We start from the raw sequence: 20,663 nt of genomic DNA on the forward strand, positions 1-20,663 counted from the left end.
ATAGACATATAATAAAATAAAATAAATACATGAGAAAATCCAGTGAACAATGATAGAAAAAGTGAGAAAAAGAGTAAACAAGGGTAGGAAAAACATGACATTCTAGAGTCTCAATAAGTACTTCCGGGCGCCTGAGTGGCTCAGTTGGTTAAGCGACTGCCTTTGGCTCAGGTCATGATCCTGGAGTCCCGGGTTCGAGTCCCGCATGGGGCTCCCTGCTCGGCGAGGAGCCTGCTTCTCCCTCGGACCCTCCCCCCTCTTATGCTCTCTCTATCTCATTCTCTCTCTCAAATAAATAAAATCTTAAAAAAAAATAAGTACTTCGATGATAACATTTTAAATGTCTAGACCTGTTCCATGCAATACAGTAGCTACTAGCTATATGTGGCTATTCAAATATAAATTAAAATGTAAAATTCAGTTCCTCAGTTGTACCAGCCTCTTGTCAAATGCTCACTAGTCATGTGTGACTAGCCATCTGTGTTGGATAGCACAGATACAGAACATTTCCATCATGGCAGAAAGTTCTATTGGACAACACTGTTCTAGAGCAAAGGTGGCAAACAAAAATATGTATAGGGACCATAGATCTATATTGGCACAGCTGGCTATTAAAAAAGGAAAAGAAAAGGAAAGGCCACAGGCTGCTCCAAGGCCCTGTGACTGTTGCCGGGAAGGAAGCCAGGCCCCATGTCTAGCTTATTTTACAATACAAGAGAGAAACCTGGTTTCTGTATGAAACCTCCTGATTTTTAAATATTTCCAACCACTTCAAAAATTAAAAATGCACAGCAAGGCTGAACATGTTTTCAGGAGCTGGGAATGAAATGAATGTCCTGCACGTAAAATTGTGCTCCTGGCAAAAGTCTTGCACGTAGATTTCTGATAAGAACCTGACTGACGGTGCAGGGTTTAGGAGAGGGAAACAGTTGATTAATATGACCCTAAGGTCCTCCAGGGGTGGGGGAAACTGAGCCCCCGGGGACATGAGCTTTTTGTTCACTCAGGTCTCCAAAGAGAGAAAACAGATCAAAGGGTAAAAAGTCCATTTTTGGTCACCAACGCTGACTTCCCAGGGCTCCCACGAGCACGCAGAAAACTGCGGCCCTAACAGCCGTGGCTTCAAAGTGCACTCTGCAAAAGCCTGGGGACCTGCGGTACATTGCTGGGGCCATCACAGGGCGCACCTGCTGGGGGCTGGGAGCCTTCTCCAATCCCCCACATACTTAAGCCAGAATGGTTCCATGTTTGTCGGGTGATAGTTCAGGGTTTGGTGTAAATTATCCACCAGGAAAGAAAGGGTTCCATTTTTTTTTTTTTCTGTTCCATTGTTTAAATAAACATTTTTGTGTCTATCTCCGCCATCAGTATTTCTAAGATAGCACTTACTGAGCCCCTCCTAAATGCCAGGCTAGGTGCTGAAGAATCAACAGGGAGCAACACAGACATGGCAGCCGCCCTATGAGCGCTTACAGGCTTACGGTCTCATGAAGTCGGGCACTAATCAAATCCAGTCCTACAAACACAGAGGTAGAACTGGGAGAAGAGGGGAAAGGAGGAGCACCGGAGCTGTGTGACTCTAAGACGGAGGATTTCACTAGCTGGCCAGGAGCTAACCAGGCACAGAGGGAATAGTGTGTGCAAGGCATTGCGGCAGGAAAGCTGGTGCCTAGAGCAGTGTGGAGAAAGGTTCCTGTCACCAGAGCCCCAGAGTGAAGAAGAGGATGACAGAAGACAAGACTGGAAAGGGAGGGAGGGCCTTGATCATGGAGGCCCTTCCAGGCCATCGTAAGTATTTTGGCCTTTATCCTAAAGGAAAGAAAGGATAGACTGAATGTGTGCCCCCAAAACTCATATGTTGAAGCCCTAATCCCTAAGTGATTATATTTGGGGGTGGGGCCTTCGGGAACTGATTAGGTTTAGATGAGGCCATGGGGGTAAAGCCATGATGGGATTAATGTCTTTATAAGAGAAGAGACCAGAGCTCGCTCTGTCTGCCACCTGAGGACACAGGAGAAGGTGGCCCTCTGCAAGCCAGAAGAGGGCCCTCACCAGGAAGTGAATGTGTCATCACCTTGATCTTGGACTTCTCAGCCTCCAGAACTGTAAGAAGCCAATGCGCTGTTTAAGCCCCTAGTCTATGGTGTTCTGTTACAGCAGTCCAAGCTAATACACCGTGGAAAGGTAAACCCTGGATGCAGGCTGGGAAACAGACTGACGAGGGCCAGGATGGAAGCAAGGAGACCATGCTGGAGGCTCCTTCAGGACCAGGATGAGAAATGGTCATAGGGACTGGGGGCGGGGCGGTGGTGATGGAAGTGAAAGAGAGAAGCAGGTGAGTCCTTACTGGACTGAGCCCCTGAGCCCCATGCCTGCTTGTGAGAGTGACTGGCTGGGGGTCAGGGGATGGGGGGAGGAAAGAGGGCCTAACATCAGCTCAGGCCTCAGGTGGCAGGAGCCTGTTCTGCTTGACTGTGATATTCCCTCAGGCTCCAAACTGCAGACTAAAGGTATCAGGCTGACTTCTGAGGAAAATCTCATTACCAAAGGCTTCTCATGCCCTCCAAATTCTTATGTCAGTTTGTGATGATAAAAATCGATTTCCAGAGAGCAGGGCACAGAGAGAACTGTGTAGTTCTGTTCCAGTTATCAGACAGAGTGACGTGTTCATTATCATTAGAATGATGAATTGGTGGCACAAGGAACCTATTTTCCAAGACCGGTGCACAGCCCTGTTCCCTGGAACCCTCTGCGCACTGCTGTCTGTTTTAATTTTACAGGCACTTCCTACCCTGAGCAGAGTCAGAGTTTGGGTGATGCCCTCCTCCCCCTTGGCCACAAGGAACCCCTTCTCAGCAGAGAGCTATTGTGAAGGGCAAAAATCACAGGCAACACCCTGGCGACTCAGAGCTGCAGGACTTACTTTTATGAGGTCCAACAGGGTCACCCCAGAATTTCAGAGATAAAAGGCATAAGGGAGGTCACCCAGGCCCAGCACATTTTTACACACACACACACTCAGGGAAAATAGCTGACTGGCCCAATCAAGCTGGTTCACTACCTGGTACCCCCAGCCCCCGTCCCCCCCGCCTCTCCCACACACAGATAACACGTATGGGGGATTTCCTACGTGCCAGGGTCTGAGCTAACCACACAGATGCTTCATCTCAGTTCCCTCTCGCAGCAATCCTACAAAGAAAACACAATTAGTCCCATTCTACAGATGAGAAACCTGAGGTTCAGGGAGGTTAGTATAGCTGCCAAAAGGCTCACAACCAGTCTGATGCCAGAGCCTATACACTGACAGTCTTTTTTTTTTTTTTTAAGAAAAAAAATTTTTTTAATCTACTTACTTGACAGAGAAAGAGAGAGTGGCAGGCAGAGGGAGAGGGAGAAGCAGGCTCCCTGCCGAGCAGAGAGCCCAACGTGGGGCCCGATCCCAGGACCCCAGGATCATGACCCGAGCCAAAGACAGATGCCCAACTGAGCCTTCCAGGTGCCCCTACTGACAGTCTTTTAACATGTAGCACCATTCTCTTAAGGAGCTCATGACACACTCTTTGTACTTCCTCGTCCGGGAATTAGGGTGGAGAGCAGGGGCTGCAGGAATGGGGGAGTAGGCTCTAATAAGCAGCTGTCTGAAATGGACACGGAAACCTGGCACAGTAGGAATCCTATCCTAATCCCAGCCAGTATCTGGCCACCACATCCCATGCAACATGCAATATTGTTCCTGCCTCAGGCTTTATTAGAAGTGTGTTACCTAAGTTTCCAAATATGTGGGGCTTTTCTGGTTATCTAGTTGTCCTTGACCTGCTACTTAACTGCTTTGTGCACAGAAAAATGCTTTATAGGATTTCATTCCCTTGAAGTCTGTTGAGAAATGCATATTCTTTCTAACCCTCAAAACTACACTACAAAGAAGATATTTTTATTTCCTTCAAATGAGGAAACTGAGGTTCAGGAGGTTAATTCACATGCCTAAAGCAGCTCCCTGGTACAGTGCTGAAGACGAAATCTGAAAGGAGCCCTCTGACTTCAGTGCCCCTCTCCCTGCACCGTGTTAGAAAACAAACACAGCAAATTCCATGTTACGTATCTTTTAACACAACAATAATAAATAAAACAAACAAAAACAAATCAAGCACAATTTCATTTTGTATCAGTATAGAGGATCCCTTACTATATACGAGCAGAGACAATTTTTTGATTTATATGTAAGCTTAACAACACACTTGGCCAGTCATATAAACTTTATTCACGTGCCTCTCCCAACAGCTCATTTTTATATGTGATTTCCAACTGTGAGAACTTGTCATTTTTGTTCCATCTGGAATTCCGCCATGTGAAGCTGTGGGGACTGCTACATTATTACGGGACTCATAAAACAATTCTCTTCTGGCTCTGCTGATTTTTCTTATGTTAAATTCTAACCCAAGTCCAAAACTTTTCACCAGAGTCTCTTGTTAGAAAGCAAAAGGTTAATAAGTCCACCCTGAGTTTGATTTACACCAAAAATGCAGCATACCTCCCACACTCAGAGATCAGAGATTCCTGATTAGAACTCAGATCCCGATCAGGATTTGGCCAGGGTCACACAGCTCACTGGGAAAAGGCAAGCACAGACCTCTGAAGACCTGCACAGACAGGCACGGCATCACCCGACCTCTTAAGAAAGGGAAGATTCCAATGCTCACTACCCCTTTTCCCTCCAGGCACAGTGTGCTAAATGGTGCAGGGGCTCAGCCACTCACGACTTGTGTGCCTTTGACCAGGTAATGTATTAAGCCTCAGTTTCTTTATCTGGAAAATGGCGTGATAACATCTACACCTCATAGACTGTTGTGAAGACTGTGTGTGCAAAGCCCTTTGCACAGTAGCCGACAGAGTAAGGACTCAATGTTGGCTTTCTGACTTTCACCAAATAGGGATCCCTTAACCTTTGCCCTTGAACCCCCCAAGTCCCATCCTCCTTAGTCCACCTGTTTCTCCATAAACCCTCTCAACTCTTTCAAATCTCTGTAACTAAGTCAATTTCATATACTTAGGGGCCTTGATAAAGGGCAGAGAGTCCAGTTTCTCTTCCCCTAGGACCTGTCAGAACAGTAATTACTAAAGCCAATTACAGAGCAGGGGTCACGAGTCAAGCCTGTTGGTCCTGGATTTAAATCCCAGCTCTACTCTGTACTGTGTAAAGCACAACTTCTTTGTCCTCCAATTTCTCCATGTATCAACTTAGGATAAATTAACTCACAGGCCATGTAGTGAGGATGAAATGAGAGAATACTACGTGTTTGGCACAGAGCAACTGAAGACTGTTTAATCTTGGAAGGCCTATGGAGGTCTGCTCTAAACCCTTTATTTGACAAATGAGTTAAGGGAAGTCTAGAGGCGAGGCGAGCTGCCCAGGTTCATCCACCATTAGCCTATGACGAAGCGTATGCCTATTGATAAATGCTTGCTGTTTCTCACCACTTCCTGCCACACTGCTATGAATTTATCAGGTTATACTTGGAGGAAAAAAGTTAAGTGTTCAGTTCTTAAGAAAGCATACTTTACGTTGCTTATATTATATGGACAAAACACCTAAAAGGGAAGATGCTGCTGATGTGGCAGAGACTCAGTGGCAACCACACGGAACAGACAGGCAGACTTGGGACACGCGAGCATCAATGCTGATGTGCTCGTCTGCTCTCCTGCATTAACCATTTGCATCCCCCTTTGCCGCCGCCGACCCCACGGGAGGGACTGCACACCTCTGAGACCGAATTCAATTTCAGCTGCCCTTCAAACTCAGTTTCAGCCCACTTCCATGTGTTCAGAGCCGAGCAGAAGGCCTCTGCTGATGGGACAGGCATGCCCGGGCTGCAGAGCCCTCCGAGTTTGACTGACCTGTGGGTAGAAGGCGGACGACGCTGTGCGCGGGCTGCGGACAAACTCCATAAAGAAGGCCCCGTCCTGAAGTCAGAGGAGGAGGAAGCAGCAGCAGCAGCAGCGAATGCGAGGGAGTGAGGGGCGAGTGTGGACCCATGGTGAGCCGTCGGGGGGAGGGGAGGTGGCGAAAGAAAAAAATAAAAATAAAAACAAGGAGGGAAGGAGAGAAACAAGGGCACGTGAGGGGAATGGAGGGGAAACAGAGAGAGAGAGAGATATCCACCCAGAAAGACCATATCCAAATGCAAAGCATTAGCGGGAACTCACACCTTCCTGGGCAGAATGTCCCATCTGTGTGGGAGCAAGCACAGGGATAGAAGGTGCGTCCAAGCTCCCTCAGGTCTCATCAGAGCCCGGCTTGGATGTTGCACCCTCCCACATAGCTCTGAACTTTCTTCAGACCTATGTCAACAGAGAGGAAAAGGCCACAGAGCTGCTTGGTGGGGATGGTGGGGGAAAGCCTTCAGGGGTCGCTTCCTGGCCTCCCACCTGGCTGGGTGACCAGCAGCCCTCTTGGAGACATACAGAGGTTTGAGGTTTTCAGTTAATAAACATGGCAGCCAGATGGGAGAAGAGGATTCAACAGCAGGAAAAGTTGGGATCCAGAAGCAGCAATACCTTCTCCTCCACTGGTTTGTGTAACAAAATAACCAAGAAGCTGAGACATATATAGTGTCAGAAACATATGCATTCATAGGGTGGGGGTGGGGAGGTGGGAGAGTTCTGAAGCTACCTTCCCCTCCCAACCCTAGTCTTGTGGGGTCCAGGCTGCCATGTATTTGAAACAAAAATGACATAGAGGACTTTCCTGAAGACCCCTCCTTTCATCTTTCTTAAAGTCAAGAAGTGTCTTTTTGTCCCTTCCAAATATTTTTACTTGTTAGTTAAATTCTATCACTGAAATTTGGAAATGGCACTTGATAAGTCTGAAGTTCCGCTTTCTTACAACTTTTCTTCAATTCTCAAAGTAGAATCACTGAACTATGCGGGGGTCCATTTTATCAATACTGCTGCCATTTCCCATCAACCACTTCGAACTCAAGTAACAAACCATGGACACGCGTGGCTATGGAGATGCAATTTCAGGGACCGCTCTCTGCACCCTAACACAAGATGCTAACTGGAGACACTGTTGGCATTTCTGAGTATATCACCTAGAGGCGTTCCCTTTGACCATCTCATAACATCTTCGCTTCCCTTTGACCATTTGGGGATCTACATCTGCCACAAATGATAATCACCCAGGTGGATTTTAGCATTCAGTTGGAAAATGAGAAGAATGTTCTAAACGGCAATCTAATATTTGGCCATTGGTGCATTTTAACCTTAATGCTTGTGGTTCTATAAGTTCTCTACTTCTCAGGCCTGTCCCAGACACTGGTTCTCATCCTCAAAGATGGCAATAAATATGGGTAACAGCTAGTGGGTAGCACACAGGGTGCCTATGCATTCTCACTGTTTCATCTGTGTCCCTTCTCTGCTAGAACATATAGAAGCAGAGGGGCTAATGCTGCTGAGATTTATGTATATGTGCAAAGATTCTTTCTTGCCGGACAGATCATTCTTTATGCAGAGACTATCCTTGGGACTATACCTAAAGTCACTTCCTAGAGCTGGGTGAGCAAACTACAACCTGCAGGCCACTGGTGTATTATAGTCTGTAAGCTAAGGGTGGGTTTTAAAATTTTAAATGGATATAGAAGTACCTAACATTAAAAAAAAAAAAAGTGCCTACATATAGCCCTGATCTTGCCTCGGCTCACAAAGCCTAAAATGTTTATTTAGATTTGCCAACCTCTGGTCTATAGAATACATAAGCTGCTTATAGTCTCAGTTGATACTCACTCTTTCTTGGATTTTATTTTATTTTATTTTTTTAAGATTTTTATTTATTTGACAGAGAGAGACACAGAGAGAGAGGGAACACAAGCAGGGGGAGTGGGAGAGGGAGAAGTAGGCTTCCCGCCAAGCAGGGAGCCTGACGCAGGGCTTGATCCCAGGACCCTGGGATCATGACCTGAGCCGAAGGCAGACGCTTAACGACTGAGCCACCCAGGCATCCCTCTTTCTCGGATTTTAATCCCTCCATCCTTGTGGGATAAATTTATCCCAAGGAAATAATAAGAGAGGTGGTCAAATAATTATGTGCATGGACGTAGTTTGCAGTATTATTTATAATTGTGATACCGGGCAGAATAACTGTAAAAACTTAAGGAATAATTACCAAACTTCTTTTTAAAAATCAGAAACCATCTACATTTTTAACAAAAAATATAAATGAAGGTCTAGCCATATGATGAAATATTATGTATTTTTTAAAAATCATGCTTTTGAAAAATACTTAATGACTAGAAAATTTTCAAGGTAAGAAGTGAAATAAACAAATCCATAGACAGATCTACAAGTATACAAGTTGGCCACAGTTTTGAAAAATAAAATATATCTATTGAATCTCCTTCATCTTCTAGTGATAGAGACCAGGTAAGAGAATGCACAGTCAGCTCACCGTGACGCCCATACCAGAATGATCTCACACTCTGAATTTCCCTGAATGAGTAGACAGAGCGAAGTTTATTGATCTTAAAGGATACAAAAAGCCTGACCTATGGAGTTTTGGGCCCCTTTACTGTACTTGCTATTCCATACAGAGGCCCAAGGCCCACGTTTTGATCTTTTCCCCCAGGAGATGCTTCCATTTGACTATATTTCTCAGGAGTTTAAGCAGACTGATAGGAATTTCTTTAACAAAGAGTGAGCTCTCATAGGAGCTGCCCCACCAGCTTTCTACCTCCTGTCTGGGAGAGCCAAAGATGTGGCTGAAGGAAAACCAGATGGCCAATTTCACAGCTCAAGCCAGATCTTGGGACTTGACCAATATAGTTGAGCTTGACTATATTGTATCTGCATTTATCTAGCAGTTAACTTCCTTACAACTGCGAGCAGAAACTGCTTCCACAAAAATCATAATGCTTAAGAGGGTTTAGGGTAGAATTCATCCAAATCCTCAGCACATTTCATCCCTGGATTCGAACGACCCTCCACATCGGGTCCCTGAGAGCACGAGGCAGCTCCGTGCTGGAGTGGCCCCCTTTACCTTTCGTGGGCTGTCCACGTAGGTGGGAGTCATGGCAACACTGCTGCTCTCAGCTGGCTGGGAGGAGCTCTTGGCACCAAGCACAGCTGCCTGCTGTTCTCCTAGACACCTGAAAGATGAAAAACATGTCTGTAGCTTGCTGAAAGCCCCCTGGTAAAGGGTCCACGTCAGCCAAGATGAAATGAAGGCAGTTCTGTTGTCGGCTCTGAAACACACACTTGTGCTCTGTTTCTCCTTCAGGCCCGACAAATACCCTTAATTGCCTTCATTGTCCTGAACAATCAACAGTCCTCCAAGGTAAAGAAGAAAAGAGCCCAGTTTATTTATTTATTTTTTAAAAGATTTTATTTATTTATTTGACAGAGAGAGACACAGCGAGAGAAGGAACACAAGCAGGGGGAGTGGGAGAAGGAGAAGCAGGCTTCCGGCCAAGCAGGGAGTCCAATGAGGGGCTCGATCCCAGGACCCCGGGATCATGACCTGAGCTGAAGGCAGACGCTTAACGACCGAGCCACCCAGGCACCCCGAAAGCACCCAACTTAAAAAGCACTTATGGCGGTACCTATTACTTTGAAAAGTGATGTGACATGGTGTGAGTGACTCCATCCATAAACACCATTTTTTTAATCTGCTGGGAAGACTTGTTCTCGGTTTTTCTTAAATATACCAGCAGAAGCACATTCTGAAAATTAGGGTTGCATTAACGTATGACATAAACTATATGAGGAAATGTGTTGACTCCCCATACATTTGGAAGGTTTGTATGTTAATTTTTCAAATGCACGCCCTTATATCCCTGCCCCACCCCCCCAACCACACAAATCTAACAGGCACTATCTCATGACCCAAGACAGCTATGGTTTCTTAGGACATCTTATCCCATCTCAGTTCTGATGCACATAAAAGCATATTTCCATGTTTATTTTCCTTTTCTCTGTACTAAAAATAACTATGGGTCACTGTAACTTAAATGCTCCCCCAAATTAGACTGCTTCAACACATCACTGAATTTTTATTTCATAGATTCCAGAAGTCTCAGGTTATATATAGTCTCAAATCTTCATTATTATTGCAACATATACTTCATGTGGTGGACACTGTGAGGCACGGCCCAGATCCCTCTGCTGTGGCCTTGCTGCCACAGTGGCTGGGCATATTGTCCAGCTGACTCAGCTGTCAGCCCCTTCAGGGACAGCCCCAGCTGCAGAGCTCTTGCTGCCCCACCCCCCACCCCGCAGTGGCCCATAGACAATGAATGATCAATGAGGGGTTGTATAGGTCTGGCCATGTTGGTCCAACTGGGCTCATCCCTGAAGCACTTATGTTCTAGCTCCAGGGCTTGAGTGAGGTGGCCCAAGGCTGTCCCTGGCCCTGCACTGCACCTGGACTTCTCCCTCTGTCTACTTCCTCCTCCCTCCCGCACGTCCTGAGCCCACGGACTTGCCTTAATAAACATCCTGCATGTTAAACTCCATCTCAGTCTGCCTCCCCAAGAACCCAGTCTGTGAGACTGCCCTACTCTTACATTCTGACATGTTTGTTACAGATTGTCAAGTAATCTCATACCGGAGATTAAAAATCAGTTTCCATGGTAACCTGTTATACTTTTTCCCCCCTACTTTGTATTATGGAAAAATTTCAAACACAAACACAAGTAAAAAGGCTAAGATAGTCCCTACAAACCCAGCCCCCCAAACTATATACTTAGAGCCAATCATGTTTCATCTATACCCCTTATCTACACATCCCAATTATTTTGACGCAAAACTCATACATATTATTTCATCCACAAGAACTTCAGTATGCACTGCATCCCTAAAAAAAAAATAACTTTTGAAAAAACATAACCACAATTCCAACACACTTGAAAATTTTTTAATTTTCTAATATTGAATATTTCACCAACTGTCTCCCCAAAGTCATTTGTACAGTTTGTTCAAAACAGGTTTCAATTAAGGTCCCTACGTTGCAGTAAGTTATGTCTCTTAATTCTCTTTTAAACCGTAAATTCCTCTTCATTTCTCTTTATCTTTATAATTTATTTGTCGAAGGAAGTAGCTCATTTGTCCTGTAAATTCACACAGTCTGGACGTGTTGATTTTCTCCCCTTACTGTTTATCATGTTCCTCTGTGCCTTGTTTACTTACTTCCTGAGAACTAGAAGTTCTATCTAATGGCTTGAGCAGTTCAGGTTCAATTTTGGGCAAGAACTCTTAAGTGGTGTTGTGTATTTCTGTCTGGAGGCCTGTAATGTCTGGCCCTCTCTCTCTGGTGATATTAGTGGCCACTGGTGAACCCTGTTAGATCCACAAGTTTGTTAAAGATCACACATGGTAATAGTCTATCATTCCTTCAGTACCTATGAGCTGCAATACTGAACAAAGACAAACCTCCCTACACCAATTACTTGTTTACCCTGAGGTATAATTCATAGAAGAAAAGCAGAACAAATGCTCAATTCTTTCCCATGTCCCTACACCACACTGTCTCTCTCTATCACATTGAAGGGTGTCTTCCTCTGAGCCTCATCCACAAATGCACACTGTGACATTCTCTCATACTTCCCCAAGGCTGCGGGGACAGGAAGCCCTGGTTACCCCGCCCCCGTGTCCCCTCAGACAACATGACAATCGCCATTTACTGAGTTGCCTTCCTTGTGGGGACCTGTGGACTAGGAATCAGGGATTCAGAGGCGAGTAAAACCCTGTCCTTGCCCTTGGAGGCTCCCTGTCTAATGGCTCAGAAGAAGGGAACCTGCCCGAAAACAAGCAGTTATACTATACATATGTACATGTGAAAACATACACGGAGGCACACTGCCTTCTGCCGGGATGGAGTTGCCGGCCAAGCCTCCACAGAAGCAGTGACAATAGCCTTTTGGTGGTCTCTGTCCTGACTTGGCTGTCACCGGGTTATCCTCATCGATTAGGAGCAGCTGAGCCAGAACCAGCTGCCCAGACTGGTCCCAGCCATGCAATGGGCAGAAGGCTGAGACTTCTGGGGCCTCTCTCTACCTTCCACAAGAGCCTGACAAAACGTACATGACTTCAGATACAGACTAGAAGAGAACTGGAAGAAACAGACACGATTTATGGTAAGATGGCAGGACTACAGATGACATTTTATAAATTCTTTTCCATATCATTATAGCATTGTTTTTCATAATAAATAAAATTGGATCTGCTTGGTGCAGCAAAAGCAAAAGAAAAGCACACAAATAAAAAACACTGTGAGCAAACATTATATAAAGGTCTGGCTCCCTCTACTCTACCTCCTGCATTGAGAAAACGTAGCAAGTCACCCAAGAGCAGTCATCTGGGGAGAGAATAAGTCTCGGGTCTCTCTGTCCTGCTTCCTGCTGTGAGGTTAGCTGAGAGTCTCTCCCTACACATGGGGGGACACTACCACCCCAACTACCCTTCCTCTTCCAGTCTGAGCAGAAAGAGGCTCCTTGGAGCATGTTAAATGATGACTCACTGACAAATTATAATAAGATCCCCCCCACCCCCAGTTTCACACCCCTCCCAGCAACATATGTTCCTTGTTCTTTTTTCCAGCGGGAAAGATCTGTGATTAGTTACAGGGAGAACCTGCCAGGCTGAGTTCTGGGCTCTTCCCTTGGTCAGATAAAGGCAAATGGACCCAATTCCCTCAGTAATGAGCCCAACATTTGCCTACACCCCCCAGTGTCCCTGCCAGGTTCCCTTCTCTCCCTGTGTCCCTTCCTTTCCATTCTTTATCACCCTCTCTCCAGCTTCTGTGGCCTCTTGCCTGACTAGTGAGAGACTGCCAAAGGGTCTCTGCCTCTTGGGGCCCACCTCCCAGGCCTTCCTATACATGGGGCTCATCTCAGAAAACACTTCTGCCAAAGACACTGACTGGATATTTCATGATATTAAAGAATGACTATAACCTTTTAGACAAATTACAGTATTAGGATACTTTTTTTTTTAAAGGGGTACTTCTCTTTCAGTGATACATACTGAAATATTATAGATGAAGAAATATGATGCCTGAAATTTAATAAAGAATAAAAAGGGAAGGTGAGAGCAATGCATATGTTGCAATAAATGAAATAAGATTGGCCATGAGTTGATAATCATCGAAGCCGTGTGATAGGTAAACAGGGATTTATCATACTAGTCTAGTTTATCTGTTTGAAATTTTCCATTAAGGGCGCCTGGGTGGCTCAGATGGTTAAGCATCTGCCTTCAGCTTAGGTCATGATCCCAGGGTCCTGGGATCGAGTCCTGCATTGGGCTCCCTGCTTCTTGGGAGCCTGCTTCTCCCTCTCTCTCTCCCTCTGTCTCTCATGAATAAATAAATAAAATCTTTAAAAAAAAAAAGAAATGAAATTTTCCATTAAAATTTAAATTTTCCATTAAAATAAAAAAACTTGCAAAGGATCCCTCTTGCTATGAGAATGTGTAAGGACAGCTTGGCATCCAACTTCCCACCTGTCTGTCCAATTGCATCTCCATGATGCCTCAAGCTCACTCAGTGTGACTTTTGGAAAGCCTAATGTGCACAGGTTCCTGCTGGGCACCACACAGCCCAGACAGACAAGGTCTAGCCTCCCCTAACATCTGTACAGGGACCCTCAGCATCCCTTCCTCTATCATTCCATGACTACTTACTGTGCACATCCTATGTGCCAGGCACAACACACAGCCTCTACTCTCAGAGCACAGGCAAGCCAGGGGGACCGTGAGCAAACCTTGGAGAATTCTGGAAAGGGCTCTGATGGATGTCGGCCCAGGATGCTAGGAAGCACAGAATCTGAGTTGGCTGGGAGGATGAAGGGGCAGGGAAGGCTCCCAGAGTGGGTGCCACCTGCACACGGGAGGTACTTTCTCCTCTTGCCCAAGTCCCGTACCACCCCCCACCCCCCGTATAGATGCTTCCTTTCCTGCAAGGCCAACTCAAATCCCCACTCCTGGGATGCTGTCACTGCCCTCCCAGGCAAGATGTGGCCCTACCAGTGTCCTGGGAAATGCAGCACTTAATGTTTAGGAAGGGACCACACAAATGCCTAGAGAAGCTGGTCAGGTCACACACCTGAGGGAACAAGGCAAGTCCAAGATTAGTGGGTGTGCTGGTTCTCTGGTAAACTAGAGGGCACATGCCCATTCTAAAGGACCAGCCTTCCCATGGCTGGGTATGCATGTGGACCCAGTACTATAACTGAGGCTCTTCTATTTCTCAAAAGGCTGGATTTTATCTATTATCTGTAATACAGTGTTGTGCTATATTATCTGTAATATATTGTTTTATATATAATATAATCATGTATCATGTTGTGTATACTATATAATTTCATATAAAATCCAAATTTGTATTTGAAATCTTCAAACTAAAAAAATGTGGCTCAGATATTTTAAAAATATTTTGTGCCTTTAGGGCAGTGCAACTACTCTGTAATGGTAGCTACATGTCATTATAAATTTGTCTGAAACCCACAGAATATATACCACCAAGAGTGACCTGTAAGGTAAACTATGGACACTGGGTGATGATGATGTGTCAGTGCACCTTCATCAATTATAACAAATGGCCCACTCCGCTGGGGGTGTTGACAATGGAGGAATCCATGCAGGTGTGGGAGACAGGGTGTATATGAGAAATCTCTGTTCCTTCCATTCAAGTTTGCTTTGAACCTACAACTGCTCTAAAAAATAAAATCTACTACAACAAACAAACAAAGAAACCTCACTTTGTGGGCCAAGGCAAATGTATTTGTAGTTCAAATTAAGCCCCAGACGGCAAGTTTATAATTTCTGGCATATTTCATGTTATTTGACACTTACCAGGTATTAACCCAGTTCTCTGCTCATGTATGCATCTTTTTCTTAATTTCAGGCTCTGTGCAGATAGAAATCATATTTCACTCCCACTCACAAGGGGGGATACTGAAAACCTTTGGAGCCTGTGTGGTGGTGTGGTGGGGACGAGTCTCCCCCCAAGCAGGCACTTACTTCTGACTGGCCTCCATCTCCAACAGGGCAGACAGAGCTGAGGTTCCCTTCTTCCCAACCGGGGGGCCGGTCGACTCAAGGGAGTGTGTGGCAATGGGCCCGGTCATCTGTAAGCCTTTCATGGCGGTCCCTTTCTAAAGCAGAGAAGAGGAAACAAGGCCATTAGCCCAAGTGGGCTCCCTCAGTGGATACCACTCACAGCCCAGAGCGTGCCTGCTGCATCTGTTGTGTGTCAGGCTCTCTGGGAATCCAATTCACAGAGGCAAGCAACACAGGCCCTTGTTACTTGGTAAATGCTGAAAACTGCTTTTTGCTTGAGCTGAAGGCTCGAATGCCTGTTGACTCAAAACAAACTGCCTCTTTGAGGTGGATTCCACAGATAATTTCACCCTTGTCCTGGATCTAGAAAGTAAATAATGTTTTATCTAAGTCATGGAAGAAGAAACTGAGTCCCAGAGAAGTTAAGTGACTTATCCCAAATCCCACTGGAGCTGGAGGTCAAGCTCTAATCATCTGGTTTGAAGACCAAAGCTCTTTCCACCATGCACGGTCTTTTGGAAATGTTTCTTTCTTTCTTTCCCTTCCTTCCTTTCTTTTTTTTTGAAATGTTTCTAATCGTAAGCAATGCTGTGGACAAAGGATAGCTCGTACGCAAGGAAGAACACCGAACTTGGGGTTAAAAACACAGTTGGTGATGCAACACTACTCACACTAAAAAGGAATGAACTACTGAGACGAGCGACAACTTGGATGAATCCCAGAGGCATTGTGCTGAGTGAAAGAAGGCAGCTTCTCAAAAGATTACATTATACGATTCCATGCATATGACTTTTGGAAAGGACAACAGTAAAGTGACAGAGAACAGACCAGTGGCTGCCAGGGGTTAGAGATGGGGGCAAAGTGTGACTATAAAGGGTAGTGTGAGGGGCGCCTGGATGGCTCAGTCATTAAGCGACTGCCTTCGGCTCAGGTCATGATCCCAGGGTCCTGGGATCGAGCCCCGCATCGGGCTCCCTGCTCCACGGGAAGCCTGCTTCTCCCTCTCCCACTCCCCCTGCTTGTGTCCCCTCTCTCACTGTGCCTCTCTCTGTCAAATAAATAAAATCTTAAAATAAATAAATAAACGGTAGCGTGAGGGGATTTCTGGGAAGTGACAGAACTACTCTGTATCCTGATTATAGCTGTAGTGGTTACATGAATCTATACATCTGTTAAACTTTACAGAACTGTACACACACATCCGGAATTCCAGATCTGCCCTTTATTGGCTGGGTGTCTTCAGACATATCCCAACCCCATGAGTAAATAAACTGGCCAGAGAGAGGCCCCCGAGACAGGAAGAGACCAAGCACAGTCCCCAAGAGGCCCACGGAGCCCTACCCGCATCATGCGATCCGAGCGATGTCGCCTGCGGATCCGGTTCAAACCCTCCACAAAGCGGATAAAGCCATCCAAGAGCTGCCACTCCTCCTCGTCTGCCCGGGGCCTGTCCCCATAGATGTCGCAGTGGGCTTCCCCTTCTGTGATGCGCTTAGTGGCAGTGACACAGGCTGGGAGCAGCAGGAAACGGGTCCTCCAGAACTTCAGAGACTCAATTAAGCTGTGAAGGGCCAAAGGGAGGAAAGGGGGTGGTGGTGAACAAAAGCAGGTAATGAAAGCACTCACAGGGCACCTGCGTGGCTCAGTCGGTTGAGTGTCTGACTCTTGGTTTCGACTCAGGTCATGATCTCAGGGTCAGGAGATCAAGCGCCTCTTTGAGCTCTGCATTCAGGGGGGAGTCTGCTTCTCTCCCTCTCCCTCTGCCCCTCCCCCCTGCTCTCCCTCTCTGTCTCTCTAAAAGAAGTACACCTTTAAAAAAAAAAGCACTCCCAGGGAAGGTCCCATTTCAAGCCTGTCTTTGCAGTTGGTATGTGAGGGGCCATCTCCCCTTGAGAGAGTGTTCGTCTGATGCTATATCTCATGGCTTCATTTGAAACACAAGCTCTAGAGGAAGACCACAAAGGGTACTTTTAATTTACATCCCAGAGATGTCAGGATGGTCGGTTCTGTGCACCCAGACCCAGTGGGGTTGTGGTTTTTATCATCACAATCATAAATGACACCCAGAAATTAAAAATCAAAAATGAGCACCACAGGTAGTCAGGAAAAGGTTCAGAACATGGTCTACACTGACATTCCATCAAAGAACACTTCACCACTGAAGTTTCTGTCGTTGTTGTTTTGTGGTAAAACGTGCATAACAAAATGTACCACTTTAACAGTACTTCAGTGTACAATTCTATGCCACTAAGTACATCCACACTGTTGTGCAACCAATACCACCACCCTCGTCACTGAGTTTTTTAACTAATGCAGATGTGCTTTTGTTGTTTTCTAAAACAAACATCATTTTGTAATCAGAAAAAAAGGACAGATGTGTTAAAAGTTGGGCACACCCAAGGTAGCTGGATGGAAAGCCAAAGTATGTTCTCTGACCTGAAGTCCTCAGAGCCGGCCGAACAGATATACTGATCTAAGTAATTCCACTTGTACTCCTCCAGCCGCTCATGGGAGAATTCCACCCAACAAGAGACAAACTCCGAGTTTGAGTGGGAAGGGCAGAGGCTGTAGGTGTAGTGGATCTGGGCAGACTCATAAGGGTACCTGAAAAACAAAGGGCATGCCCAGAAGTCCAAAAGAGAATCACTCCCTCCACCCAACCCCTTTCTTCTGGATCTTTCCATCTCAATACAGTTAGCAACATCCTTGGCATTCAATCCTAAAGTGTGGTAACCAACTCATCCCAAGGGACTGGTAACAGAAATTTCTCAGTTCTTAAACTCTGTCATTCTTTTATCATCCCATTCTTTATTTCTAATTGGCTTGCTAAGAATCAGGCTAAACACGGTAAGGTGAGTCAAGTTCCTTTTAGAAGCAGGTGAGCTACAATGGTAAAATAACCCTAGAAAACAAACAAGTAGGGCGCCTGGGTGGTTCAGTTGTTAAGCGTCTGCCTTCGGCTCAGGTCATGATCCCAGAGTCCTGGGATCGAGTCCCACATCGGGCTCCCTGCTCTGCGGGGAGCCTGCTTCTCCCTCTCCCACTCCCCCTGCTTGTGTTCCCTCTCTCGCTGTGTCTCTCTCTGTCAAATAAATAAATAAAATCTTAAAAAAAAACAAACAAACAAGTAATTCCAAGAAAAGGAAAACCAACCACTCAACATACCTTGGTTTTAATTATATGTCACATAACTAATTCCATATTCACTAGGTGCACAGTTTGTGTTATAAAGAGAAGTTCAGATGTGGACACAATTCAGGACAGTAGCTGAAAACCTGAAATCTCCCAGGACTCACTTGGGAAGGTAACGTGTCACTGTGATCATCTTATCCTTCAGCGTCACTTTGTGGAACGTTCTGCCCATACTCAGCCAGTACTGGTCCTCCTCCTCAGGGCGGTTTCGGGACACAAGGCCTAATAGAGGGGGGAAAAAGTCATTTCCTCCATCTGGCTGAGGATTGTTCTTTTAACAGGCAATAGCATCTCTTCCATATACAGTCAGAAAAGGAGAAACAAGAGAAGCAACTCTTTCTCCTGAGGGACGGTTTCATGGAAAACCGTTTTTTATTTTTGGTTAAAAATAAAAAAAGTCCTAAGTTGGCAGAATTTTCTGTTACTAAACCAGCCAGCAGCAGATTAGAGCCCAGAGTGCAGAGAGCATCCGGAAGACGCACTCAAAGAATGAACAGCCTGATTCCTCGGCCTCTGAGAAGGAAAGTTCTAGATGAGATGCTAATAGGCCAAGAGTCAACTCCGGGACTGAAATGGAACTCCACTCCACTCAAGCACAAGCTGCTGCCCCAGCAGCAGAGGTCCTCACCCCATGGTGGCAGCCAAGCTGGCGTCAGCTTCCATGACTCCCACACCACCGTAACCCTGCGTCAGTCTTAAAGGACTACTGTCCTTTCTTCTCCAAACATTTGCTCTGGTTGCTTTTTTTGCCTTCTCTTCCGGAGCCACCACCAAGATCCTATGGGTCATTTAAAGTCACCATCAAAGGCCACTTCCTCCAGAAAGCTAACAGATCCCATCAGCTGTCTGAATTGTACCCTGGAGGTGGCTCCACATGTGCGTGTCTCACAGCCTGACAAACTGGAAGTTCCAGGAGGCTGGGGACCAAATCTTGTTTGTCTTTAAATTTTCCATAGCACCTGACAAAGTGCCATGCCCACAGCAGGTATTTGAAAAAATATTAGTTGAACTGAGTTGTGCAACAGAAAGAGGGAAATTATGAGGAATCGAGAAAAATACAAGCTTTCAAGAGAGTGAAACTAGTGCCTCGATGGACAAGAGAACGAAGACAAGATTCCCATGATCTCGAGATTAAACAGTCCCCTCGTGTGGTTCTGAGAGACAGTCACACAGTGCAGGCAGCATGGGAGTTGTCAGGACAAGAGAGGGTGGCAGAGGTTGAAAGGACCTTCATCGGGAATGTTGAAACTTCCTAGGTGATAGCAGCAACGGGCAGGCTGCCTGTAAGAGGCCAGGCTTTGACTCAGAGGACCCCGGGTTAAACCCCAGCACTTTCATTTGCCAGCGGTGTGACCTTGGGTACCAAATCTCCAAGTCTCACTTTCCGCAACTAGAAAGTGGGCTTGCGTCTGACTTCAGCTCAGGTCATGATCTCAGGGTCCTGGACCAAACCCTGCCTCAAGCAGGGTGTCTGCTTGTCCCTCTGCCCCTCCCCTCACTCGTGTGCTCTCTCTCTCAAATAAGTAAATAAAATCTTTAATAAAAAAAGAAAAGGAAGGAAGGAAGGAAGAGGACTTGCTCCCCATCCCTGCATTCCTTCTTTCTTGCAACCACGCCCTGCTGGCTATCAGGAAGACAAGGTCATGGGATAATGTTCACGAGCACCTACCGCAGTACCCACCCCACTCTAAATTAGTTCCTGTTTTAATCCTGCACAGCACTCTTTACAATCTGTAATCAAATAAATACTTGTGGTTTAATAGTTCAACGACTGTCTCACCCAGTAGACAATAAACTTGGAGGACAAGGGCTGATGCTGTTCTGTTCACTACTGAAACAGGGTCCGTCTCATAACCTGTAGTCAACAAATCTTCAATCAGATGCGATCTCACTTATGGTGGTGACTTTTCCAGTGATTATAACAACGATACCATTTCTGTTACTACAGAAATAAAAGGATTAAATTTATCGAAGGAGGAAAAATAGCCAGAAAGGGTATAGTAAGGTGAGTAGACTCTGGCCAGCTAGCCATGACATAAGGCTCATGAATCAGCCAGAGCAGAACTGGATGCCACAGGAATTATGAACCACCAAGGGACACTGATCAGCTATTCTAGAGAAAAGCAGGTAGGAAGGCTGGATGGGGCCATTGACACTAAAGGTAAATTCATTCCACTATTCTTGGGATAAAGAACAAAATCCTTCACATGGCCCTGTGAGGCCTGGGTCTCCTGACATGTCTGGACACATCTCTGGCTTACTCCCTGTGCTCCACCCCACCAGTCTTCTTTTTGGTGCTCAGAAAGTATCACAGTGCCTCCTGCCACAGGGTCTTTGCACATACTAATCTCTCTGCCTGGCATGCTCTTCCTACCTACTCCTGCCCACCACTCCCAACCTACTTCTCTCCCTAGTAACTCCTGCACATA

At 45.9% G+C, this 20,663-nt stretch overlaps 1 protein-coding gene across 8 annotated transcripts in view; it reads right to left on the reverse strand.

Moving 5' to 3' along the window:
• The window catches only part of DEPDC5 (DEP domain containing 5, GATOR1 subcomplex subunit), a 121,971-nt gene that overhangs the window by 26,729 nt on the left and 74,579 nt on the right, over positions 1–20,663 (reverse strand). For 5 of the 8 annotated variants that reach the window (XR_015767028.1, XM_088019710.1, XM_088019709.1 and 2 more), the window contains 6 exons: positions 18,339–18,456; positions 17,479–17,646; positions 16,384–16,603; positions 15,004–15,137; positions 9,029–9,137; positions 5,893–5,958 (listed from right to left, as the gene is read on the reverse strand). Coding sequence is in view for 7 of the 8 variants with exons in the window: in XM_088019710.1 (XP_087875836.1) it covers positions 5,893–5,958; positions 9,029–9,137; positions 15,004–15,137; positions 16,384–16,603; positions 17,479–17,646; positions 18,339–18,456 (815 nt within the window). In the remaining variant the exon portion in view is untranslated. The remainder of the gene's footprint in view (positions 1–5,892; positions 5,959–9,028; positions 9,138–15,003; positions 15,138–16,383; positions 16,604–17,478; positions 17,647–18,338; positions 18,457–20,663) is intronic. The other 3 variants (XM_088019711.1, XM_028124664.2, XM_028124663.2) reach the window with 1 other exon arrangement.

Source organism: Eumetopias jubatus, unplaced genomic scaffold (assembly GCF_037043125.1).
Source record: "Eumetopias jubatus isolate StellerSeaLion01/CBP00866 unplaced genomic scaffold, mEumJub1_p1.0 scaffold_16, whole genome shotgun sequence".
In the NCBI taxonomy this organism is placed as follows: Eukaryota; Metazoa; Chordata; class Mammalia; order Carnivora; family Otariidae; genus Eumetopias; species Eumetopias jubatus.